The 27354-nt window shown below is 43.9% G+C and overlaps 1 protein-coding gene across 1 annotated transcript in view; it reads left to right on the forward strand.

Annotated features, from left to right (window-relative positions):
• The window catches only part of WDR72 (WD repeat domain 72), a 588690-nt gene that overhangs the window by 183186 nt on the left and 378150 nt on the right, over nucleotides 1-27354 (forward strand). The window contains exons 11-13 of the mRNA XM_073653016.1: nucleotides 8986-9228; nucleotides 10592-10812; nucleotides 14491-14686. Of these exons, the coding sequence (XP_073509117.1) occupies nucleotides 8986-9228; nucleotides 10592-10812; nucleotides 14491-14686 (660 nt within the window). The remainder of the gene's footprint in view (nucleotides 1-8985; nucleotides 9229-10591; nucleotides 10813-14490; nucleotides 14687-27354) is intronic.

Here is a 27354-nt window from a genome sequence, read left to right on the forward strand (position 1 = left end):
ATTTGTTTTGCCCCTTAGTTCTCTAAACCACAATGCCCCAGGGGCTAAGGAAGATATTCCAGCACAGCAACTTCTTTCAGTTGATTTATTGGAAGAGATGAACAGTCAACCTTTGTAATTGGATGACATTAGGCTGTAGGAAATGGAGGATATGATTTAAACTCCTAGGTGTGTTGCTGGCTCCAAGCCATGGTATTTGGAGCACTGGCAGTGGTAATAGCACTCTGAGCCAGTGTAAATCTCAACGTGTGTATCAGGAAAGGGGACAAGGAGATCAGGACATATTTTGCACAGAGGCATCTGTCAGCTAAGTAAGGGCTGACCATAATGATGATAATTCAGTGGTGGTTAAGACGTTGGAACAAAATAGAGGGGCCAAGGAATTAAGTTCATCAGAGGAGAGTGTTGACCACAGCAATACACAGGGTACGTGTAGCTCACATACAGTACAGACCAAAAGTTTGGACACACCTTCTCATTTAAAGATTTTTCTGTATTTTCTTGACTATGGAAATTGTACATTCACACTGAAGGCATCAAAACTATGAATTAACACATGTGGAATTATATACTTAACAAAAAAGTGTGAAACATCTAAAAATATGTCTTATATTCTAGGTTCTTCAAAGTAGCCACCTTTAACTTTGATGACTGCTTTGTACACTCTTGGCATTCTCTTGATGAGCTTCAAGAGGTAGTCACCGGAAATGGTCTTCCAACAATCTTGAAGGAGTCCCCAGAGATGCTTAGCACTTGTTGGCCCTTTTGCCTTCACTCTGCGGTCCAGCTCACCCCAAACCATCTCGATTGGGTTCAGGTCTGGTGACTGTGGAGGCCAGGTCATCTGGGGTAGCACCCCATCACTCTCCTTCTTGGTCAAATAGCCCTTACACAGCCTGGAGGTGTGTTTGGGGTCATTGTCCTGTTGAAAAATAAATGATGGTCCAACTAAACGCAAACCGGATGGAATAGCATGCCGCTGCAAGATGCTGTGGTAGCCATTCTGGTTCAGTATGCCTTCAATTTTGAATAAATCCCCAACAGTGTCACCAGCAAAGCACCCCCACACCATCACAGCTCCTCCTCCATGCTTCACGGTGGGAACCAGGCATGTAGAGTCCATCCGTTCACCTTTTCTGCGTCGCACAAATACACGGTGGTTGGAACCAAAGATCTCAAATTTGAACACATCAGACCAAAGAACAGATTTCCACTGGTCTAATGTCCATTTCTTGTGTTCTTTAGCCCAAACAAGTCTCTTCTGCTTGTTGCCTGTCCTTAGCAGTGGTTTCCTAGCAGCTATTTTACCATGAAGGCCTGCTGCACAAAGTCTCCTTTTAATAGTTTTTGAAGAGATGTGTCTGCTGCTAGAACTCTGTGTGGCATTGACCTGGTCTCTAATCTGAGCTGCTGTTAACCTGCGATTTCTGAGTCTGGTGACTCGGATAAACATCCTCAGAAGCAGAGGTGACTCTTGGTCTTGCTTTCCTGGGGCGGTCCTCATGTGAGCCAGTTTCTTTGTAGCGATTGATGGTTTTTGCAACTGCATTTGGGGACACTTTCAAAGTTTTCCCAATTTTTCGGACTGACTGACCTTCATTTCTTAAAGTAATGATGGCCACTCGTTTTTCTTTACTTAGCTGCTTTTTTCTTGCCATAATACAAATTTTAACAGCCTATTCAGTAGGACTATCAGCTGTGTATCCACAAGAGTTCTGCACAACACAACTGATGGTCCAACCCCATTTATAAGGCAAGAAATCCCACTTATTAAACCTGACAGGGCACACCTGTGAAGTGAAAACCATTTCCGGTGACTACCTCTTGAAGCTCATCAAGAGAATGCCAAGAGTGTGCAAAGCAGTCATCAAAGCAAAAGGTGGCCACTTTGAAGAACCTTGAATATAAGACATATTTTCAGTTATTTCACACTTTTTTGTTAAGTATATAATTCCACAAACTTTTGGTCTGTACTGTATGTGAGCTACACGTACCCTGTGTATTGCTGCTGTGTAAATGAGGTGTGTCCAAACTTTTGGTCTGTGCTGTATGGTTTGGGGCAAAATGTGTTTGCCGTCAGAATATTATTTGGCAGTCTGCAGGCTCTGTAGGAAGAAAAGAAGCTGTGAACATTCAGGCTTGCATAGACTAGGAGCTATGGCTCTCTATCAGCACATGAAATGACATAATCTGCTCATTTGGGAAAAGCAAGCAGGTGAGCAATCAGAGCAATGCTCAATTTGTGCCCCCCCCCCCCTTCATGATCCTATTTCTGTCAGCTAGTACTCTCAAGTAGTACCCGGTCAGTGTCATTATTACCATCATCATCCATCACATCATCGTATCATCAGATATTCATCCCTGATTTTGAGTAGAAGAAACAGACATACACTCCAAATCATATGCTTGTGTGCTAACTAAACTCACACTTGGTCAAGTTGCGGGTGCTGCACTCATTAACATACTATCTAATTGAGTTGGACACCTTTTGAAAATTGATAACGTTCAGTAAGACTCATTGGAAGATATCCAGCTGCAACCATGGGCAGAAATACTACAATATCATTTCACAACACACTGGATGAATGTTTAGAGTGGCAGTGATTCACCACTGCCATCGATTGCAACAGGTAGTGAATCCGCCACAACTGGCCGCCTTGTCTGTTTCCATTGCTAGGCAGCAACTGTCTGTCTCCTACACCTTCTCAGCATCTTACCTCTACAGATAGCCAAAGCAGCAGAACAGCCACGACTATATTTAACATGATGGATCAGATGTTTTATCTCCTGCTGTGCCAAGCCGACACTCTTTACCAAACAGATGCACCGGCTGAACAGTGTATTGTCAGAGAGGGTTTTCAATATGGACAGTGGCTTTGTCCCACCCAAACATGTCCTCTGCATGTTTGGAAACCTTACGTTTGTCAAAATGAATCAGGGATGGATCAATGTTAACTTTCATTCAGCTATGGCTGATGCCAATGATGAGATCGGCCGTACACTCTCCTTGCTTATAGATTGTTTTCTACACTGTTCTGTTGCCACCAATTAGGATGTCCCATGCTCAATCGGGCATATACTTCCTTTTCATCATGTTATCTATACTGCATTGCTGCTGGTGGGGATTCAGTTGCTGGCCCTACACTGCCAGACATCTTTTTGCCTGACCTGTCATATTTTTATGTTGTGCCTCTGTGGCGCCCCTGAGGGTTCGGCCGCCACAGGAATGTTGCACTTCTTTAATGGAGTGTGGTGTTCCTCGTCTGAGGTAGGTCCGGTGTGATGGTAGCTACCTAGTTTTGCATCCAACACCACATCTCCACCAGAGGGAGCTAGTATGCACTAGGTGCTGCTCCCCTGGTTACAGGGAGACTGGGGAACACAAAGTGGTAGGAACCAGTTAGTGGGTGTGGGTGGAGGAACAGTTAGTTAGTGACACTTCTAATTTCATATTTAATAGAATGCCATCTTTGATCTTGGTCTTTTTGGTTGCTGTAAAACTACTGTGTGTAATGTGACTTCCCTCCGGGAGCGCAGATCCTGTGTGGGCCTGCACCGGCAAGGGACACAGCCCTCGTACCCTGGCCTTGGGACGAGAGGTAGGTTGCAGACGAGGAATGTCTCAACCCGGCCAAGGACCAGTATCTAGAAGGCCCGGGAGCTTTAGGGTGTGGCTCCCTAGCAAATGGGTCCCGGGGAGGATGCAGACGGAGCGGGGTACGCCACCTGTCCTCGCCTACCTGATCTATTCAGAGGGATTCCGGCTGCAAGAGGGGTACCGGCCCCCGACACCCGACCTCGTACTCTATGTCCAGGACGGGAAAGCCCGGTTAGGCCCTGAGGATCCCGCCGGGCTTGGGATGGAGAGGAATTGCCACCCGAGCCATATACCTGAGAGGAGCTTAGAGGGAGACCTGGCCTATCTACACACGTACAGACGGGAAAGGGTAAAGTCTGTAGTGCAGGAACACTCTGGTGTATCGATGCTACCTCACACTGGACTTCCTCGGAGGTAGTCGAACCCCCGTCCCTGGTGGCCGCAGGACTCCGCGAGGAGCAGGGAGAAGCCTTGCGCTGCTTATGAGAACTGTGAGTAAAGCCTTGGAAATTCATCCCTATGGCCCCCGGACTGTTCATTACGCGCCATACCATGCGACGCGGTGCCCGCTCTCCCCGCGCTACTACTACTACCCCCTTCATCCTGCCTTGCCTGCCCTGAGGCCGCGCTCCGCCTTTGGGAGCAGCGAGAACTTTACCCGCCATGACATCGGGCCTCAGTGGACTGTAGCGGCGCTGGTGGCGCATCACCAGACACCACAGGTGGCGTAGTCGACAAAATACCACTCATCCCGGTTAGCCCTAACATCATTTTCAATATGACGGCCCTGGGCACGGAACGGGTCAAGGCCACGACTGCATCCCCCCTTCTCAACATCGACCCGGCTCCGAGTACCCCATCTTCCCAGGGCAGGGCTTGAGAGGCGTCATATCACTGGCGTAGTCGGCAGGATTTCGTGCCCGCAACAACGGAGAAAAGTGCCCATTGCTATCGGGTACTGTGTGCCTTACACCTTGGACTGTTGTTTTACACTTAAAATGGCGCCCGCCCAAGAAGAACAGGCGCCATCACGCAGTGAAAAGACTGACTTTGTACACCTCCCATCATGGGCTGGGCTTCCGCTTGGCGCCAAAAATGTGGACTGCCCCTTCCATCAGAGACTGTCCGGGGGGTAATGCCCCGTCAAACTGGATGGGCTGAGCGAAGGCGGGCCTGTCAGCATGCCGCCCAGGAACCGCCCCGAAAGAGGAGGAAGAAGAAGCAAAGCAACAAGGTGCGGCCATTGCAGTTGGAGTTTGGCAGCGAACGGAGAAGGTCATGGATGACCCTGGTGAACCAAGCCATGCGACTGCTGCACCCAGTTCAGGCCCTTCACCCAGAGGAGAGTCTAGCGGCAGTGCGTTGACACCGGGAGACTTCGAGTTTCTTAACTGGGAGGCTCCAGAGCTTGCAAGGAGGCAGAAGAAGGCCCAGGAGGCGGCGACGGCTGCGTGGAAAGCAGAGATGCTGCAGCGGATCTGAGACCGCAGCCGAGGAGAGGAGGCTCCGGAAGCAGTCGGCCCAGAGGTCGAGGTGGAAACCGACCTGACGGCAAGTGAGGAGGCAACCCCTGCCCCGGCTGCGGAGCCCTTGGAGCTGATCCTGGACCTCATGGCGGAGTATGTACATCCCCAAACTGTCACCTGGGAGCAGGCGCTGGCTCCTGAGCTGCAAGCGGCGGCTATCGGTGGGGATTTGCATTGCCCCAAAAGCTCTCTAATGGAGGTGCCTGGAGTTGCGGAGGAGACTACCGCCTCCAACCCGGACTGGTCCGCTCTACTAGAGGACACTCAGCAGCCCGTTCTGACCCCACTACCTGCCCCGGCGGTGACCTGGCCCGAGGCCGAAGAGTGGGCCTGGGAAAACCAGGGGGGCGACCTGATGGGCTTCCCGTGGGAGACCGCAGCTGAAGCGCAGAGGAGGAGCCAATGGTGCAGTGATCAGGTCCTCCAGCTGGCACGGGAGCGACGTCAGCGGGAGCAACGCTGCGAGCGCCTCAAAGTCCGGACCAAGGCTTCCAAGACTCGGGCACGACAGGAGGAGGCTACCCATCCCAGTCCCCGGTATGAGGGCAAGGTTGTGCGATTTCACCACGAGTCGGGGTGGGGGTTTATTCGGTGTCCCCTCTTCCGTGATGATGTGTTCTTCAGCCGGCAGGACGTCGAGCCGCGCCTCAAAAAGGGACACCCCAGCCGGAACCTCTCCCCGGGCGATACTGTGACTTTCGCTCGCCACCAGGGGGAGCGTGGGTGGTACGCCCTGGACGTCCGCAAAGTGTCCGGGAGCAAGGCCACCACCTCCTCAGCCTCGGGTGATCAGCTGCCCTCTGTTGGGAGGAATGAGCCCTTCCCTCCACGTGAGCCCCAAGTCTGAAGCAGCCCCCGGCTGCTGCTGTTGTTATTGTTTGAAGTTTGACTGTTGCTGCTATTTCTATTTTTGTGTGATCCTTTCTTTATAGAGACTTTGGTCCCAGCGGACTATGGCAGGCGGCGGACTGCAATGTACATAGTTATGCACCTATTTAGGTGCTCCCTATTGGTTTTATACAAAACCGTGCCTTTCTTACTACCTCAGACCTCAGAAGCAAAACCTGTCTGGAGTGGCACGTGTGGGGGTCCAGCATCGGATCTTCATGCCCTGCAGCCACCCCAGGGCCCACGTAGAGGGTTTAGGGCAGGTCCCTCTTGCTGCTGAACGTACCGCCGTTGCATCACTGTCGTGGTCGTCACTTTAAACCCGTCCGCTGCCTTAATCAAAAAAAGTCTCTTGTCCTAATTTATAATTTTGCATTTTTTTATATCTCTGTCTTTTTATAATTTTATACTTTTGCACTTTTGTACTTTTATACTGTTATGCAACGTTATAAGAAATGTACCTCCCATAAAGGGATGATAGTTTTATTTGTTTATATAAAAATAATTTTTCTGGGTGATATTCCTTTGCAGCCCGCGGACGTGCTGTGTTTTACCAGGGGGGAATGTGGCGCCCCTGAGGGTTCGGCCGCCACAGGAATATTGCACTTCTTTAATGGAGTGTGGTGTTCCTCCTCTGAGGTAGGTCCGGTGTGATGGTAGCTACCTAGTTTTGCATCCAACACCACATCTCCACCAGAGGGAGCTAGTATGCACTAGGTGCTGCTCCCCTGGTTACAGGGAGACTGGGGAACACAAAGTGGTAGGAACCAGTTAGTGGGTGTGGGTGGAGGAACAGTTAGTTAGTGACACTTCTAATTTCATATTTAATAGAATGCCATCTTTGATCTTGGTCTTTTTGGTTGCTGTAAAACTACTGTGTGTAATGTGACTTCCCTCCGGGAGCGCAGATCCTGTGTGGGCCTGCACCAGCAAGGGACACAGCCCTCGTACCCTGGCCTTGGGACGAGAGGTAGGTTGCAGACGAGGAATGTCTCAACCCGGCCAAGGACCAGGATCAAGAAGGCCCGGGAGCTTTAGGGTGTGGCTCCCTAGCAAATGGGTCCCGGGGAGGATGCAGACGGAGCGGAGTACGCCACTTGTCCTCGCCTACCTGATCTATTCAGAGTGATTCCGGCTGCAAGAGGGGTACCGGCCCCCGACACCCGACCTCGTACTCTATGTCCAGGACGGGAAAGCCTGGTTAGGCCCTGAGGATCCCGCCGGGCTTGGGATGGAGAGGAATTGCCACCCGAGCCATATACCTTAGAGGAGCTCAGAGGGAGACCCAGCCTATCTACACACGCACAGACGGGAAAGGGTAAAGTCTGTAGTGCAGGAACACTCTGGTGTAGGGATGCTACCTCACACTGGACTTCCTCGGAGGTAGTCGGACCCCCGTCCCTGGGGGTCGCAGGACTCCGCGAGGAGCAGGGAGGAGCCTTGCGCTGCTTATGAAAACTGTGAGTAAAGCCTTGGAAATTCATCCCTATGGCCTCCGGACTGTTCATTACGCGCCATACCACGCGACGCGGTGCCGCACTCCCTGCGCTACTACTACTACCCCCTTCATCCTGCCTTGCCTGCCCTGAGGCCGCGCTCCGCCTGTGGGGAGCAGCGAGAACTTTAGCTGCCATGACATCGGGCCTCAGCGGACTGTAGCGGCGCTGGTGGCGCATCACCAGACACCACAGGTGGCGTAGTCGACAAAGTACCACTCAACCCGGTTAGCCCTAATATCATTTTCAATGTGACGGCCCTGGGCACGGAACGGGTCAAGGCCACGACTGCATCCCCCCTTCTCAACATCTGACCCGGCTCCGAGTACCCCATCTTCCCAGGGCAGGGCTTGAGAAGCGTCACACGTCTACTTCTACTGAAGCTAGACACCCACACATACAGTATCTCCTGCGCTTATTCAGTGTCTTTCATAGTCATACTGCACAGCTGCTGGAAAGCTTATCCTCTTCAGATTCACAAACATGAAATAGCTCCCAAAATAAGGATCATTTTTTTCATGGCTTGTTGACAAGCCATTTCTTTTCCACTTTGAAAACAGCTTACCTGTTCCCGCGTCCTTAAAAAGAGATAATTTTTAAACAACTTAATAAAAAGAATATGCAATTGTTTAATCATTTGACAATAGCAAACCTGTTTTGGATCCCTGAAAAGGGATACGTTTTGGACAGTTTTTACAATTTAAGTAGCCTAAAAAGTTTGTTAGGAGTTAGTTGTTGAATAGGACACTATTGGTTAGCCTTGGCTACAATATGTTTTCCTTAGATTGACAAATTGAGGTCACTTTGACATTTCTAATGCTGGATTTGCATTAAGGTGCTAGAAAATGGTTCAGTAAAGTCCTAGGAGACCACAGCGTGTTACATATCTTGTCTGGGGAATTATAGGATTCGCAGCACTAGAGATTTTTTTTGAGAAAAAATAATCAAAGCTGGTGATTTGGAATTTCAAAAGATTTAATGATCTCTAGTTATAGACTGTGCTCTCTTCTTGACACTGTAGTCAATCAGAGAGAACATAAACCAGCTTTGTAAGCCTAGTAGTTGCAGTTAGTCTTTTGAGAAGTCTTGTAAAATATCTGCTCATTCCTTTCTTTTACGGAAATTTTGATGATGCCATCATTTGTCAGTGATAATGGTGGCAGTCAGATGTTATCACGAGTTTATCTGGAATGGTCACGGGTTTTGGCAGTACACTTTAGATGACTTTATGTGACTGAATAAAAATAGAGTCTTGTCTAAGAGCTTCTTGTGTAACTAATAACATATTTCATTGATAACTCTGTTTGAGAAAGTGACTGAGTTTGGCAAATATTGGCCTGACATCTCTTCTGTAGATAAGAAGTTTCATAGATAAGAACTACAATTCATTATTATGTTCTAGATAGAAGGATTTAATGTCTTTACACTAGCTACACTTTCATTTTGTGATATTATTGATATGCTCTGTCTTTTTTAGAGATACCACTAAAGGTAAACTTGACTCTTCAGGAAATGTTTGACAGCCATAAATCAATGTCTGAAGGAATCATAGATCATCTATGTAGCCCCAATGGTGTGGCATTTGCCACAGTCACAGCATCCCTCTACATTCCCAGCCTTGATAAACTGGTCTGTGGCTGTGAAGATGGTAACATTGTCATTACATTTGCACTGCATGCTGCCAGAGCAAGGCTTCTCCGAGACCATCCACTACTAAGAGGTAATAAAGATGACACCACACCGTTAAAGAAAATACAATGGAAGAAACCATGTACATATAAAATATTGTGCATAGGATCATGATCAATACTTTAGAGGGAACCCGTCTAATGGGTCACAGTGCCTGAAGTACAGGAAGTGTATGGAAGATACACTCCCTATTGCAGCTATCTTTTAAAATACCATAGTTTAAAAAGGAGGCGGGAGATTAGGAGGTATAATTCAATTTTTGTATAGGTAGAGACCTGTCAATATAACTGAACTGCTTGGGAAGAAGCCATCATGAACTCACCTGACAAGATCCCTTTAAAATACATTGTTAGCAGTAATGAATCCAATGTTTTACTATCCTATAAATATACATGTTTTTCTTCTATTAATTCCAAATAGTTTTCAAGATATCTGCTTGCTGTCATTTACTGTTCTCACCAAAGGGATAAACACATGTACTGGTCATGTAATCGACACGCAGATACAGGAATGATTATAGTTACAGTGGAGTTGTTAGATTTCCTTTGTGATCTTCTCATGACCAAGATAGATCTTTATTCATTGGGCGTACACATTGAAGATTCATGTTGAATGACTGCAAGCAGAGATCTTGAAAATGATTTGATACATGAAGAATATTACCAATTACTTTACGAAGTAATACCTCCTTCTGTAATATGCTTTATAACTGATCCCGCTTTAACTAATGCACATATGCAACCTATATCAATCTCTTGCTCTTGTCATTAGAAGCAGCCACTTGTGAAAGTGGGGTATAGACCATAGGATTTCGTGTGAGCCCATAAACTGCTCTGTGTATTCACTCATACAGGAGCTGTGAACTTCAGAGCAGTATTTTGAATGATAGGTCCTAGTCTAGGTATCTGGACACTTGTGGGCTGGCAGCACTCTATAATATATAAAAATTCATGTGAAATGATAAGTACCCTTTAAACAGGACTTTTTACAAGGATAAGCAAGTTAAACTGACCTCATTATGGAATAGTAGGTCCAGAGCAGATTAAATGTAGTTTTTATTTTTTAATTTGTTATCTCCATTGCTGAGACATTAGCTTCAATCTAAAGTTTAGATTCTAATTTCCACTGAAACAAAAGAGGCACTAGCAAAAATTTGTCTGTTGACTTTTTGGGAAAAAACCCCCAAAGAATGTAAGATCTAGCTTTCTATGTAATAGACATGTAATGACAGATAGTCCTGCTTACTAATCTTACTATCGCTAGCTACTGTGATTACAAACAGGGAAAGAACAGTAGAGCAGAGCTTTGTGTGATTATAAACATCTTCTGTAACTGCAGCTCTAATTGAGAATATTTTAAAAAATCATTTGCCTCACATTTTTCATTGCATATAGGTTCCCTGCCACATAAAATATTTGAAGGCCATGACAGCAGTGTGACAAGTCTACTATACCCTCATGGACAATCAGAGAAATATGATCCAAGTTGGCTCATTTCTGGTGATCAGAATTCATCTATAATTTGGAGAGATGTGTTCACGGGGGAAATATTTCACAAGTTTATGCTACAGTCTGGTACAGTCCTGAAGTTGCTAGTCTCACCAAATGATTGCAAAGTAAGTAGGTTTTACTTTAAGCATATATACTGAATATGTATTAAAATTTGCCATTATAGAGATTATCTTATAAACACCATTTATCACCATTCCACAGAACTTATGGTCTATCCAAAAGGATTTCCACCCTTCGCAAGAATAGGGCTCCAAAATTTACCTGTGAGAATCAAATGCACCTAGCACGTGCCCACTGATCCATTCAGTTCTTATGGAGTATTGATCACACATGTACACTGCCGTTTCTGTATACTCAAAGTGGTGAATAAAGTGGCCGTGAGGCTTTACCACTCCATTCATATGGGGAACTTTGGGACCTCCATCTCATGATCGGTGTCATTCCATTGGCTAGATTCTCAACAATCATACATTTATCACCTATCCTACATATAAGGGCTAAATATTGTTTATGGGACAATCCTTTCCTTAGAGGGACTGTCCAGGACTTCAATATTGATGACCCAATTGAACTATCTTTATGGTTTATTTGACCAACAGAGATAGCTTAGCATGGTAATCAGCTCTTTGTGCCACCGCAGAGTTAGACACTTAAGGCGCATTTAAACTGGCCAATAATTCTTCAGATTCTAACATTAATGAATGAATGATAATTGTGTAAATTGAATGGGTTTAGCGACTGAACAATGTGTCCAAAAATGTGTTTGAAATCGTGTAGACAAGTGAAAACATTCTCATTCATTTTTCAAAAATTGTGTTATGTAAATGGAGATTGTTCACTCGTTCAACGATTAGAATGGCAAAAAGGAGGAGTGGAAATTCAAGCTCTAAATAGTTACGGCTTTCAGTGATTGGATTATTCTATTGCAGGTCAATTGTTCAATTGCAGTTGGATCATTGAAACAAGCACATATTTATGTCATATAGGTCATCATTATTATTGCCAATGTCACTGTTTATATAAAACCGTGAAATTGATTATCGAATATTTTATCAGTAATTCAATTAAATTTGTTTTGTACAGCATCAATGGAAATGTTTGTACAATACTGTATGACTGCGTGTATTTGAGATGAATAGTATCACTTATGGGATTTGAACGTTGAACATACCTACACTTCAGATTATGTTTATGTGATCACAGCGCATGATGTTCGATGTTAAAAAGTAACAATCTCTTATTATTTCATTCACGATTCTCGTCCTATGTAAACACTTGTCTGACATTGTTCGCGAGTTGTGAATTATGATCTCATCATTCATCAATTAAAGGGAACCTGTCAGTGTACTCAGGCCCACAAAACTGCCACCATGTACTGTATTTAGTGATCCTTTTATATACTTCCTAATAAGCCCCTTTTTGTTCCTTATAGATTTTTAAATATGCCTAAAGTCATTTTTTTAACTGCGGTTGCAACATGCTAAATAGTGGGTGGCGAGTTATTGGGGCATTGTTTCCCTGAACTAATCGGCTCACTAATCATGTTACATAAAGGGTTCAATAAATACATTTTATGGGTTTTGGGAAGTCTGGAGAAGCTGATAGATTGCCTTTAAAACATTATCTGCTCTTTTAAATGAATCTCATTCTGTGGATAGATGTTACGTTGTTGTTCTGGTAACACCCCCTAAGGCCCTTTAAACAGGTAGATGATAGGGTACTCTATCATTGCCAACCATTGGATTGTGTAAACATGTTGGCTGATCATAGAACAAATGACCAAGTGTTCATTTGTTGTTTTATTGCATCTTTTATACAGATACTTTTGTGTTTAAAAGGTCACTGCAATACTCTGAACAAAGCATGTGCAGCATTTAAAGGAAAGTATTCATCAGAAAATTTGGAGCTGTGCCTGTATTAACAGTCCAGCAGGCTTTGTACTGTACTTACAGGATATTTCTTATGGATGACAAAGAACTACCTAATCATTAAGTATAATAAAAAATACCTGGAATTATTTTTTTACTTTTACTGAAATTTTTCTTTAACTGAGATCACTAATGCAACATATAGATAAAAACTCAAAGAGTTAAATTGGAAATTAAGCTCTGCTCCATCCATTTCTATATTTCAGACACGTGTCAACTTCAGTAAAGCGATATTCTGTTTTAATTATTGATTGATGCACTTTTGTTTTGGTACAGTTAAAAATAATTTAAAAAGACAGCTTTAGGTCAGCTAAACTTGACATTTAAAAAAATGCCTGACCTTTTGAATAAAATACATAGAACTTTGACAGACAGTCAGCATGCAACACAAAAGTCTACATCCAGCAGTGGGAAAAAAAATCTGCAATACGCACTTTTATGTCAAAGGAAACAGTACGGATGCCTCAAATCCAATCAACTAAATACACAATTGTGATATTAATATGTGCACAATATATAAAATTGGCACATGACATTATGCATTTGTAGACAAATGGGTATTGTATTTTAGAAATAAATTTTAGTTTCGATATGTAAAAACTAAAAACATGAACTCACAGGCATGACGTTAATGTAGTAACACAAATATTTTATTAGCATTATAAGCATTATATACAAAAATGACCAAGTATATAAGGATTTTCCAGCTCTTAAATTTCAATGATCCTGATGTCCTGTTGTCCATAGGTAACACACAATTTAATGTTGTAATACTAATTTAATAAAGAATTTTATATTTGGATCCTTTAATAGAAATCATAAGAGTTATGGTTAAGAATTCCTTGCATGAAGGTTTTTTTTTTTACTACACCTGTGTATATGTGTATATAGTGTACTGTCAGTGTATTACCATACTCACCTACAGCCACCTTCTCTGGTAGCCAGTGTCGACCTGCTTCTCTTCTTAGTGACATCACCGCTCTTAAGACCACTCGGGTCACTCTATGCTCTATACGTGAACCGGAAATCTTTTACAATGAAAACTTATAGAACCTCGTTCTGACATTCCATAGGCTTTCATTGTAAAAGTCACTTTTAGTTCATAGCGTGCAGCATGACCCGGAGAGTCTAAAGTGCGGTGACGTCACTCAGAAGAGGAGAAGAATGGCACTGGATACCGGAGAAGGTAGGTGAGTATATACACATATACATACTACAGTACTAGGTTTAGTAAAAAAAAATTAGATTAGAAAAGCCTGTTTACAATAGAGCAAAGGGTATACATTGAAGCGTTTACAAAGTTTCAAGCACCAAAGTTTTCCGCATTTCTGCATAAATTTGTCCTAAAACTATATCAGATTTCCAAAGTCCTAAAAGTAGATAAAGAGAACCAAATTCAACAGATGAGTTACAAATATTAGACTTGCATCATTTTGCTCATTTAAAAAATGACAAATATCACATGTGTGTGAGTTGCAAAAGTATGTGAATCTTTATTTTCAGTACCTGGTATAGCAATAACTATACTTCTAACATTTCCAGCAGTTGCTGATTAGTCCTGCACATTAGTTCAGATGAATTTTAAGTCAACCCTCACGAAGAAATGTCCCTGACAGCTTTAAAGCTACATTTTCGCTGAAAGCAGTCAGGGTCTGATTCATGCTGTCTGCGAATCGAGCTGCATGAATCTAATGTCAGGTTCCCTTTAAGTCCATCAAGTCACCATTGTGTCTAAGTAGTAAGTAATGCAATGAATTACTCTACAATGCTCGCACCTACTGAAATGAAGTCTTCTAGAAAACTGATGATGAGATACTTATACACTGTAATTGTTTTTCTCTTTTCTGTTGACAGGTAAAATTGTTCCAGAGCATATATTGTATATGTAGTGATAATTCAGTGGCACTTCTCAACCTTCAGGAGAGAGCTTGCTTTTTCCATGCTAGGAAACATCTGTTTCCAGTAAAGTCTCTGAAATGGCATTCGGTGGAAGAAGTCTTAGTGGTTGGCTGTGAAGACGGCTCCATATATGTATGGGAGATTGAATCAGGTAGCGTTATACTTTAATGGCATACCCTAAGGGGGAAAGAATAAAGAAGGATGTTGTGCTCAGGGGACTGATTTATAAAACAAAATCCATTATTACCATGGTGTCTATTTTGTTCTACAGCAGTCTAAGATCACTGTTTGATGTAAAATAAAATATTATATAGTGGTACCATGTTAACCAGAAATATACATGAAAATACCTTCATGCCAAAAAAGATAAAAGTATTCTAGGAATGATACCTTTATTAACAAGCCAGAAAAATTATAGAACCTTCATGGTGAAAGTTTACAAATGAATGAGTGAGATAAGAGAACAACATTTTTTGAGGTATTACAAGGCATCTGTACGTGGGCGGATGGAGTGATGCTTCCTAAAGATGATCCAAAGTAGATTAGATTATCTTATTTTTTGTCTTACATTATTTATTTTATTAATTGGGCTTATCTTTTGGATGCATCACCCCATCCACGCCTTTTACAATTGTTTTGTTATAATATCTTTTAAAATGTGGTGCTGTTGTCTGAGTCATTCATTTCTAAACTTGCCTGATGAAAGGACCTCTGTGCTCTGAAAGACCTTATAAATAAAAATTTTCTGGATAGCTAAAAAAAAGTATCACTCCTGAAACATATGTCTTTTTTGGCATAACATTTTTTACATATGTTAGAAATAAAGCTCTTTCTAAGACAAAATAATCTAAAAAAGGGCATAAAACAGCACATGCAATATTTTAGATTTTATAATTTGGCTAGAAGCAATGTATATGCAAATATTTTAACTAATGATGAGACTGTTTCCTACAATATGTATGTCATCCCAATAATATCATACTTGTCATACAACTACTCAGTATTGTTTAATTTTTTTTTCCCATTTAACCCCTTTCTGACATGATTAGTAATAGAACGTCGCAGTGACCTGGGCCTATTGGACTAGGTACATACTATTACGCATCACGCCATCGCACCCACACACAAGCTGTGTGAGGCGATCACTGCCGGGTGTCAGCTGATTCTCACCGCTGACACCTGGTGCTATGTGTCAGGAGCAGTGCCACACTGGTCCCGGCACATTAACCCCTGAAATTCTGCGATCAAAGTCGATCGCAGCATTCTGGGAGCACGGCTTACTTACCTTGTCTCCTGCATCCCGCTCTCTGTGCCGGGTCCCGGTAGTTGCCATGGTGACCCATTGTCGTCATGACGACACCCGGGTCACCAGGCATCAAGAACTTACTTTGATCATGTGCAGTGCACAATCAAAGTAACTTCTGCAGGAAGGCTGAGAGCCTGTATAGCAAAGAGATGCTGCTGCTTCATCTCTATGCTATACAAGCGATCAGCCTGCAAACAGTGAAAGTCCCATAGTGGGACAAAGTGTAAAAGTAAAAAAAAGTGTCATAAAAAGAAAAATAAATAAAATTGAAAAAATATTAAAAAAAAAAAAGAAAAAATAATCCCCAAAAAATAAACATACTGTACCCATAAATAAATATTGTTAAAACTATATAAAACTATTATAAAACAATAAAAGTTCACATATTTGGTATCGCCACGTCCGGAACAACTTGAACTATAAAACTGTCCCACTAGTTAACCCCTTTGGTGAACATGGTAAAAAATAAAAATAAAAAACGAAGCAAGAAACAATGCTTTATCATGATACAGCCAAACAAAAAATGGTGTAAAACGCAATCAAAAAGACAAATGTAAATAAAAATGGTACCACTGAAAACATCATCTTGTCCCGCAAAAAACAAGCTGCCATACAGCTCCATCAGGAGAAAAATAGAAAAGTTATAACTCTCAGAATAAAGCAATACAACATTTTTTTTTCTCTAAAATAGTTTTTATGTAAAAGCGCCAAAACGTAAAAAAAGATATAAATGTGGTACTGCTGTAAACATACTGACCTGAAGAATAAAGCTGCCTGATCAATTTCACCACACGTGGAACGACATAAAAACCCCCCAAAAAAACAATTCCTGAATTGTTGGCTTTTTGTTTATTCTGCCTCCCAAAAATCGGAATAGAAAGAGATTAAAACATGTCACATGGCCGAAAATGGCACCAATAAAAACGGCAACTTGTCCCGCAAAACTCAAGGCATCACATAACTCTGTCGGCCGAAATATGGAAAAATTATAGCTCTCAAAATATGGCACTGCAAAGACTAGACTTGCAAAAAAAATGTTTTTTTAGTGTGTGATAACTGTCAATCATAAAAAACTGATATGAATCTGGTATCGCTGTAATCGCACCCACCTGAAGAATAAAGTCATCTAATCACTAATACCGCACGAGGAAAGGTGTAAAAAATAAATTCTAGGGTTAGGGTTATTCTAAAGTTAGGGTTGTTCTAGGGTTAGGGTTGTGTTAGTTTTAGGGTTGTGCTAGGGTTAGGGTTGTGCTAGGGTTAGGGTTAGGGTTGTGCTAGGGTTGGGGTTGGGTTTTTTTTTTTAAAAGTAAAAGAAAAAAAATGATGACGATATGGCGACTAGTGTTGAGCGCAAGTGCTCGCTACTTGAGTTTGCATTGGGTGCTCGGGTATGCATTGAGTATCGCGGGTGCTCTAGTGATATGCTCAAGTCTACGGCCCATATGTTTCGCGGCTGTTATATAGACAAAAAACCTCACGGGAATTGCACAAGCGATCCACACATTTTTTTTTTGCATGTCTAATAACCGTGAAACATGTGGGGCAGGGACTCGAGCATCCGCGATACATGGTGCGTACCCGATGCAAACTCAAGTAGCGAGCACTTGCGCTCAAGACTAATGACAACTTTTTCAATATGATGACCTAATGCTATCAAATTCTGAGTCGTACCTCTGAGTTCAAAATGTTCACTCTACCCCTTGATAAAAAACTTGAGGGGTCTAGTTTCCAAAATGGGGTCACTTGTGGGGGGTTTCCACTGTTTAGGTGCATCAACGGCTCTCCAAACGCAACATGGCGTCCGCTCTCGATTTCAGCCAATTTTGCGTTCAAAAAGTCACACAGTGCTCCTTCGCTTCTGAACCCTGCCAAGTACCCAAACAGTGCCATTTTCCCCACATATGGGGTATCGGCAATGGCATACTCAGAAGAAATTCAACAACAGTTTTTGGGGTCCATTTTCTCATCTTACCCTTGTGAAAATAAAAAAATTGGGGCTAAAATATCATTTTTGTGGAAAAAGTTTGATTTTTTTATTTTCATGGCTCTACATTATAAATTTCTGTGAAGCACCTGGATGTTCAGGCTGCTCACCACACATCTAGATAAGTTCTCTGAGGGGTTTACTTTCCAAAATGGTATCACTTGTGGGGGGTTTCCACTGTTTAAGCACATCAGGGGCTACCCAAACGCGACACTGCATCCGCTAATTATTCAAGCAAATTTTACATTCAAAAAGTCAAATGGCGCTCCTTCCCTTCCTAACCCTTCCGTGTGCCCAGACAGTGTTTTTCTCACACGTATGGGGTATCGGCTTACTCAGGAGAAATTGAACAACAAATAGCTTGGTGCAATTTCTCTTGTTACCCTTATGAAAATGCAAAATTGGGGGCTGAAAAACATTTTTGTGGGAAAAATGTGAAAATTTTATTTTTACGGCTCAATGTTATAAATAGAGATGAGCGGTGTTCGACTAGAACTGTTCGCCAATCTCAAATTCGAGCTGTTTTGGGCGGTGTTCGAGTTGTTCGACGAACCCGAACGATTTGCAAAAAATTCGGCTGTTCGAGGTTATGTTCGATAACTGTTCGTGCACCAAAAGCGTGTCCTGCATGTCTGGTGCTATTTAGAGCACCAATCATGCAGGGATTGTCTGCCACTCACTGTAATGCCACAGCCATGGTGGTTGTGGCATTACAGTGGTTGCCCAAATCGATGGGAACAGTGCTCACCGTGAAACATGAAAAGCCGGCAATTCAGCAGCGGCATACACCGGTACCCGACAATTTAGAACCGAAAGAATAGAGCATCACACATAGATTAGATAGATAGAAACATGTCAGCCACATATATACGAAGTACAGTGAAAGTGCTGCTTACTGTACTTGTCATTTAGCGTAAAGGATTTATCAAAAAATATAATAGTGTTTTCATGCACCGTCTCTTTAAAAAAGCCGGCCGGCAATTCAGCATCTGTACCCGACAATTTAGAATAGAAGGAATAGAGAATCACACATAGATTAGATAGATAGAAACATGTCAGTCACATATATATGAAGTACAGTGACAGTGTTGATTACTGTACTTGTCATTTAGTGTAAAGGATTTATTAAAAAAAATAATAGTGTTTTCATGCACCGTCTCTTTAAGAAAGCCGGCTGGCAATTCAGCAGCGGTACCCGACAATTTATAACAGACAGAATAGAGCTTCACACATAGATTAGATAGATAGAAACATGTCAGTCACATATATATGAAGTACAGTGATAGTGTTGGTTACTGTACTTGTCATTTAGTATTAAAATAAAGGATTTATTATTAAAAAAATTGGCGTGGGGTTCCCCTTAATTTTAGTCTCTAGCGGAGGTTAAGCAGACAGCTGGGGCAGATGTTTGAAGCCTGGGAAGGGGGTAATACCCACGGAGCTTCCCAGGCTACTAATATCAGCCCCCAGCTGAATACATAGCCTTTACTAGCTATTAAAATGGGGGACCCCCCCAAAAAAATGACGTGGGGTCCCCCCTAATTTAATAGCTAGCAAAGGCTAGGCAGACAGCTGGGGGCTGATATTAATAGCCCAGGAAGGGAGCCATGAATATTGGCCCCCTCCCAGGCTAGAAACACCAGCCGTCAGCCGCCCCAGAAATGGCGCATTCATAGGATGCGCCAATTCTGGCACTTAGCCTCGCTCTTCCACGCTGCCCTGGTGCGGTGGCAGGGGGTAATAGGGCTGGGGTTGATGTCAGCTTATAATGCCAGCTGACATCAAGCCCAGGTTAGTAATGGAGAGGCGTCTATAAGACACCCCCATTACTAACCCCATAATCAAAGTTAAAAAAAACACAAACACCCAGAATAAAGTCCTTTAATTGAAATAAAGACACAATTCTTTATTGTTCTAAATTAAACCATACTTACCATCACGCCCATTCCAGCTGAAGCCAACGATCTCCTGTAATAAAAATAAAATAATAAAGCAACCTCATCCTTACCTTTCCATGGTTCCCACGACAGCTTCAGCTCTGCTACATCGAGATGACAGGCTGGACCGCAGCAGAAAGCTGCCATCCAGCCTGTCATCCCGCAGACACTGAGAAGCGCAGGCATGCTTGCGCTCTGCAGTGTCTGGCTGTGACGGCATAAAGATGAGACGAGTTCATGTCCAATGAACTCGGCTCACCTCATGCACGTCACTGACAGCGTGGGAAAATTCTCACGCTGAAGCGCTGAGTGCAGGAGAATTCTCCCACGCTGTCAGTGAGGTGCATGAGGTGAGCTGAGTTCATTGGACATGAGCTCACCTCATGCACGTCACTGACAGCGTGGGAGAATTCTCCTGCACTCAGCACTTCAGTGTGAGAATTTTCCCACGCTGTCAGTGACATGCATGAGGTGAGCCGAGTTCATTGGACATGACCTCGGCTCATCTGGATGCCGTCACAGCGAGACACTGAGGAGCGCAAGCATGCCTGCTCTTCTCAGTGTCTGCGGGATGACAGGCTGGATGGCAGCGTTCTGCTGCGGTCCAGCCTGTCATCTCGATGTAGCAGAACTGAAGCTGTCGTGGGAACCATGGAAAGGTAAGGATGAGGTTGCTTTATTATTTTTCTTTTATTGCAGGAGATCGTTGGCTTCAGCTGGAATGGGCGTGATGGTAAGTATGGTTTAATTTAGAACAATAAAGAATTGTGTCTTTATTTAAATTAAAGGACTTTATTCTGGGTGTTGTGTTTTTTTTAAATACTTTACTAGAAATTCATGGCGGTCATGTCTAATATTGGCGTGACCCCATGAATTTTGGGCTTGGGGCCAGCTGATAATACCAAGCTGGCCTTAACCCCTTTATTACCCAGTGAGCCACCGCATCAGGGCCCTGGATGAGTTGGGTACAGCGCCAGAAGATGGCGCTTCTATGAACGCGCCATTTTCCGGGGTGGCTGCGGACTGCAATTTGCAGCGGGGGGGGGGGCCCAGAAAGCTTGGGCCTCCCTGCGCTGCAGATTCCAGCCCCCAGCTGCCTAGTTGTACCTGGCTGGACACAAAAATAGGGCGAAGCCCCACGTATTTTTTTTTTAATTATTTCATGAAATTCATGAAATAATTAAGAAAAAAAGGCCTTCCCTATATTGTTGTGTCCGGCCAGATACAAATAGTCAGCTGGTGGTTGGGGGCAGCCCGTTCCTGCCTGCTGTACCTGGCTGGACACAAATATAGTGCGAAGCCCCACTTCAATTTTTTTTAATTATTTCATGAAATTCATGAAATAATTAAGAAAAAAAGGCCTTCCCTATATTGTTGTGTCCGGCCAGGTACAAATAGGCAGCTGGTGGTTGGGGGCAGCCCATTCCTGCCTGCTGTACCTGGCTGGACACAAATATAGTGCGAAGCCCCACTTCAATTTTTTTTAATTATTTCAGGAAATTCATGAAATAATTAAAAAAAAATTGACGAGGGGCTTCGCACTATATTTGTGTCCAGTCAGGTGCAGCAGGCAGGAACGGGCTGCCCCCAACCACCAGCTGCCTATTTGTACCTGGCCGGACACAACAATATAGGGAAGCCCTTTTTTTCTTAATTATTTCATGAAATAATTTAAAGAAAATTGACGTGAGGCTTCGCCCCTGTTTTTGTGTCCAGCCAGGTACAACTAGGCAGCTGGGGGCTGGAATCCGCAGCGCAGGGAGGCCCAAGCTTTCTGGGCCACCCCCGCTGCAAATTGCAGTCCGCAGCCACCCCGGAAAATGGCGCGTTCATAGAAGCGCCATCTTCTGGCGCTGTACCCAACTCATCCAGGGCCCTGATGCGGTGGCTCACTGGGTAATAAAGGGGTTAGGGCCAGCTTGGCATTATCAGCTGGCCCTAAGCCCAAAATTCATGGGGTCACGCCAATATTAGACTTGACCACCATGAATTTCTAGTAAAGTATTTAAAAAAAACACAACACCCAGAAAAAAGTCCTTTAATTGAAATAAACACACAATTCTTTATTGTTCTAAATTAAACCATACTTACCGTCACGCCCATTCCAGCTGAAGCCAACGATCTCCTGAAATAAAAGAAAAATAATAAAGCAACATCATCCTTACCTTTCCATGGTTCCCATGACAGCTTCAGCTCTGCTACATCGAGATGACAGGCTGGACCGCAGCAGAACGCTGCCATCCAGCCTGTCATCCCGCAGACACTGAGAAGCGCAGGCTTGCTTGCGCTCCACAGTGTCTCTCTGTGAGGGCATCCAGATGAGCCGAGTTAATGTCCAATGAACTCGGCTCACCTCATGCACGTCACTGACAGCGTGGGAAAATTCTCCTGCACTCAGCGCTTCAGCGTGGGAGAATTCTCACACTGAAGCGCTGAGTGCAGGAGAATTCTCCCACGCTGTCAGTGACGTGCAGGAGGTGAGCTGAGTTCATTGGACATGAGCTCACCTTATGCACGTCACTGACAGCGTGGGAAAATTCTCCTGCACTCAGCGCTTCAGCGTGAGAGAATTCTCACGCTGAAGCGCTGAGTGCAGGAGAATTCTCCCACGCTGTCAGTGACGTGCAGGAGGTTAGCTGAGTTCATTGGACATGAGCTCACCTTATGCACGTCACTGACAGCGTGGGAGAATTCTCCTGCACTCAGCGCTTCAGCGTGAGAATTTTCCCACGCTGTCAGTGACGTGCATGAGGTGCGCCGAGTTCATTGGACATGAACTCGTCTCATCTTTATGCCGTCACATCCAGACACTGCAGAGCGCAAGCATGCCTGCGCTTCTCAGTGTCTGCGGGATGAGAGGCTGGATGGCAGCGTTCTGCTGCGGTCCAGCCTGTCATCTCGATGTAGCAGAGCTGAAGCTGTTATGGGAACCATGGAAAGGTAAGGATGAGGTTGCTTTATTATTTTTCTTTTATTGCAGGAGATCGTTGGCTTCAGCTGGAATGGGCGTGATGGTAAGTATGGTTTAATTTAGAACAATAAAGGATTGTGTCTTTATTTCAATTAAAGGACTTTATTCTGGGTGTTTGTGTTTTCTTTTAACTTTGACTATGGGGTTAGTAATGGGGGTGTCTTATAGACGCCTCTCCATTACTAACCTGGGCTTGATGTCAGCTGGCATTATAAGCTGACATCAACCCCAGCCCTATTACCCCCTGCCACCGCTACAGGGCAGCGTGGAAGAGCGAGGCTAAGTGCCAGAATTGGCGCATCCTATGAATGCGCCATTTCTGGGGCGGCTGACGGCTGGTGTTTCTAGCCTGGGAGGGGGCCAATATTCATGGCTCCCTTCCTGGGCTATTAATATCAGCCCCCAGCTGTCTGCCTAGCCTTTGCTAGCTATTAAATTAGGGGGGACCCCACGTCATTTTTTTTGGGGGGGTCCCCCATTTTAATAGCTAGTAAAGGCTATGTATTCAGCTGGGGGCTGATATTAGTAGCCTGGGAAGCTCCGTGGGTATTACCCCGTTCCCAGGCTTCAAACATCTGCCCCAGCCGTCTGCTTAACCTCCGCTAGAGACTAAAATTAAGGGGAACCCCACGCCAATTTTTTTTAATAATAAATCCTTTATTTTAATACTAAATGACAAGTACAGTAACCAACACTATCACTGTACTTCATATATATGTGACTGACATGTTTCTATCTATCTAATCTATGTATGAAGCTCTATTCTGTCTGTTATAAATTGTCGGGTACAGATGCTGAATTGCCGGCCGGCTTTTTTAAAGAGACGGTGCATGAAAACACTATTATTTTTTTTAATAAATCCTTTACACTAAATGACAAGTACAGTAAGCAACATTGTCACTGTACTTCATATATATGTGACTGACATGTTTCTATCTATCTAATCTATGTGTGAAGCTCTATTCTGTCTGTTATAAATTGTCGGGTACAGATGCTGAATTGCCGGCCGGCTTTTTTAAAGAGACAGTGCATGAAAACACTATTATATTTTTTAATAAATCCTTTACACTAAATGACAAGTACAGTAAGCAGCACTGTCACTGTACTTCATATATATGTGACTGACATGTTTCTATCTATCTAATCTATGTGTGAGGCTCTATTCCTTCTTGTCTAAATTGTCGGGTACCGGTGTATGCCGCTGCTGAATTGCCGGCCGACTTTTTTAAAGAAAGCGTCTTCTGAGCAGTTTGTCAGCTTTTGGACACCTTTGAAGGTGTTTTCTATGTGTTTCTATGTGTTTTTGTTTGCCTGCCATTGGTTTTAACGGTGTTCGACGGTGTTCTAAGGTGTTCGACGAACAGTTCGACGAACAGTTCCTCGAACATCCCGGTGTTCGACGAACCGAACCGAACCCGAACACTACGGGGGTGGCTCAACACTATTTATAAACTTCTGTAAACTACCTGAGGGTTCAAGATGTTCATCACACATCTAGATAAGTTCCCTGATGGTCTAGTTTCCAAAATGGTGTCACTTTGTGGGGGGTTTCCACTGTTTAGGGTCATCAGATCAGGGGCTCCCCAAACGCGACATGGCATCTGCTAATTATTCAAACAAATTTTATATTCAAAAAGTCAAATGGCGCTTCTTTCCTTCCGAGACCTGCTGTGTGCCCAAACAGTGTTTTTTCCTCACATATGGGGTATCTACATGCTCAGGAGAAAGTGCACAACAAATTTTGGGGTCCATTTTTTCCTTTTACAGTTTCAAAGGTAAAAAAAAATTAATCTAATAGTGATGGGCGAGCACTAAAATGCTCGGGTTCTTGATGCTCGGGTCGACCAAATTGGAATGCTCGGGTGCTCGACCCGAGCAACGAACCCAATGTGAGTCTATGGGAAACTAGAGCATTTTTCAGGCAGCTCCACCCGGCGGTCTGCAGAGGGCCTAAAAATTGCTGAAATCGATGGGAACAGTGCTCAAATGACATGGGAAGAGCATTTGGAAGACCCTTGGAAGCATTTCTGACTCCCAGGTCACTGTTGTCAACAATGTTGTCAGAGGTATTATGTCACTTTTACGTACTCACAATAAAACATACAAAAACGAAACCAAAATGATTTTCCTGGGAAATATGTAAAGGAACATCCTTTCTTGGGTAATAACTTGTATATAAGGCAAAATAAACAACCAAAAATACTCCTCCACATCTCGGGCTATGTTCACACATAGCATTTTCGCACTTTTGCATTTCTTTCAACTTTGACAAATGCATTCACCGGGAAATGTCATTTTAATATTTTACTACCTTATCTGGCCATGTGGTGTGTGAGACATGATCAGACACATTCTGTTTCATTTATGAAGGAGGGACTCAGAAAGTCACAAAGCCTATTTTTATAGGGCCATCAGGTGGCCTTTACTATTCTTAAAGGGCCAGCAGTCGGCCCTCACTATTGTTAGAGAGCCATCAGACAGCTATGCTTTGTTGTTCCCATTACTAAAGAGTCTGTCTCCTATACTGTTATTGCATATGCAGTGAGTGTCAGGGCTAGCCAAAATTTGGACACACCCCAATACCCGTTTGAAAATTTCGATGCACCCCAATACCCCTTTGAAGAGACTTAGAGGAGGGCCTCCTGAAAACAATGTTCCCATTATTAGAAAGTGGGTCTCCCATACTGTTTGCAAATGCAGTGAATGCAAGACCTACTCCAATGCCCCTTGGAAGAGACGTGGAGGTCAGAGGGCCTCCTGAAAACAATGTTTCCATTATTACGAAGTGGGTTTCCAGTTGTGTTTGCCTATGCAGTGAATGAAAGGGCTGCCAAAAAATTGGAGGCACACCAATGCCCCTTGGAAGAGACGTGGAGGTAAGAGGGCCTCCTGAAAACAATTTTTCCATCATTAGGAAATGGGTCTCCCATTGTGTTGGCCTATGCAGTGAATGCAAGGGCTGCCAAAAATTGGGAGGCACTCCAATGTCCCTTGGAAGAGACAGAGGGTCTCATGAAAAAATGTTACCATTATTAGGAAGTGGGTCTCCCATACTGTTGGCCTATGCAGTGAATGCAAGGGCTGCCAAAAATTGGGAGGCACTCCAATGCACCTTGGAAAAGATGTGGAGGAGGGCCTCATAAAAAAATGTTCCCATTAAAAAGGAGCGGGTCTCCTATACTTGTAATGCCCATGCACTAAGTGTATGGGCTGGCAAACATTTACCCCTGGGGGGTATACATGAACATACTGTATAAAAATTTTTTTTTACGGGCATCATAAACACCCTTTAAAAAACTTATGTGGGTGTTGCATCACGGACCACGGTCACCCTGGTGATATGGTGGTGGAGGATGAGGAGAAGAAGGACAAGAGCAAATAGCCAAAATCAGGAAGCATATATCCATGTGTGGGTGTGAAAAGGTGCATGGGAATACACCTCCCAAAAAAAGACACAAGATTTGAGTTTATGTTACGCTGCTATCATTCGGTGGTGTTGAGAAGTCTTGCCCAATCCAGCCCTTGTTTATTTTTATAAGAGTCAGCCTGTGAGCATTTTCAGTTGACTGGTGGATGCGCTTAGCGGTAGAGCAGGCCAGGACCTCCAAGCCAGTTCATTTCACATGTCCAGCTTGGATACCCAATAATTATAAGGCACAGAGGAATCACGGAATGCATTGGTACGGTCGGCAAGGTACTCCCTCAGCATCTTCCCAAACTTTGCACTCCTTGTGAGAGTACCCCGCGCCTCAGGGCCTGTGCGATGGGAAGGGCTGAGAAAACTCTCCCAAAACTTTTACAGTGTTCCCCTGCCTCTGCTGGATTGGAGTTGTGTCTCTCTCGGCTGTACTCCTTGGTTGTCCAATGAACTGTGACCTCTGCCGCCAGTGTTTTCATATGGGAAATTTTTTAATAGTTCCGCAAGAAGGGCCTTCTGGTACTGCCCCATTTTTGGAGACCTGTCCGCCTCAGGAATGAGATATAAAGTTCTCCTTGTAGCGTGGGTCTAGAAGTGTCACCAACCAGAGTAATGACTGTCACCCAAAATTTTGAGAACGCGAGGGTCATGGGAAAGGCAGTGTAACATAAACTCAACCATGCATACCAGAAAGCTAACAAGCAAGACTTCCGTGTCCTCACCAAGAGGATGACTGACGATTCTCTCCTCTTCCTCCCTGTCCTCAGGCCATCCACGCTGAACAGACGGTATGACAGTTGTGCAGGTAGTACCGTCTATAGCGCATGAAACTAGCTCCTGTTCTTCCTCCTCCTCTTCCTCATTGTCACCCAATCCACATTGGGATGAGATGAGGCTGGGCTGTGTGTAATCACCCTGTATGGTTACTTGCTGCATCTCATCGTGCTCCGCCTGCAATGCATCCTCTTTGATTGTGAACAGAGAGCGTTTCAGAAGACAGAGAAGCGGGATGGTGATGCTAATTATGACATCATCACAGCTCACCATCTTGGTGGAATCCTCAAAGTTTTGGAAGATGGTACAGATGTCTGACATCCATGTCCACTCCTGAGGTCTTATGTGTGTAGTCTGAACTGAATACCGACGGCCTTTTTGATGCTGGTAGTCAACAACTGCCCTCTTCTGCTCACAAATCCTTCC

Source organism: Phyllobates terribilis, unplaced genomic scaffold (assembly GCF_046119375.1).
Source record: "Phyllobates terribilis strain yellow unplaced genomic scaffold, ASM4611937v1 Scaffold_11__3_contigs__length_659146591, whole genome shotgun sequence".
Lineage (NCBI taxonomy): Eukaryota > Metazoa > Chordata > Amphibia > Anura > Dendrobatidae > Phyllobates > Phyllobates terribilis.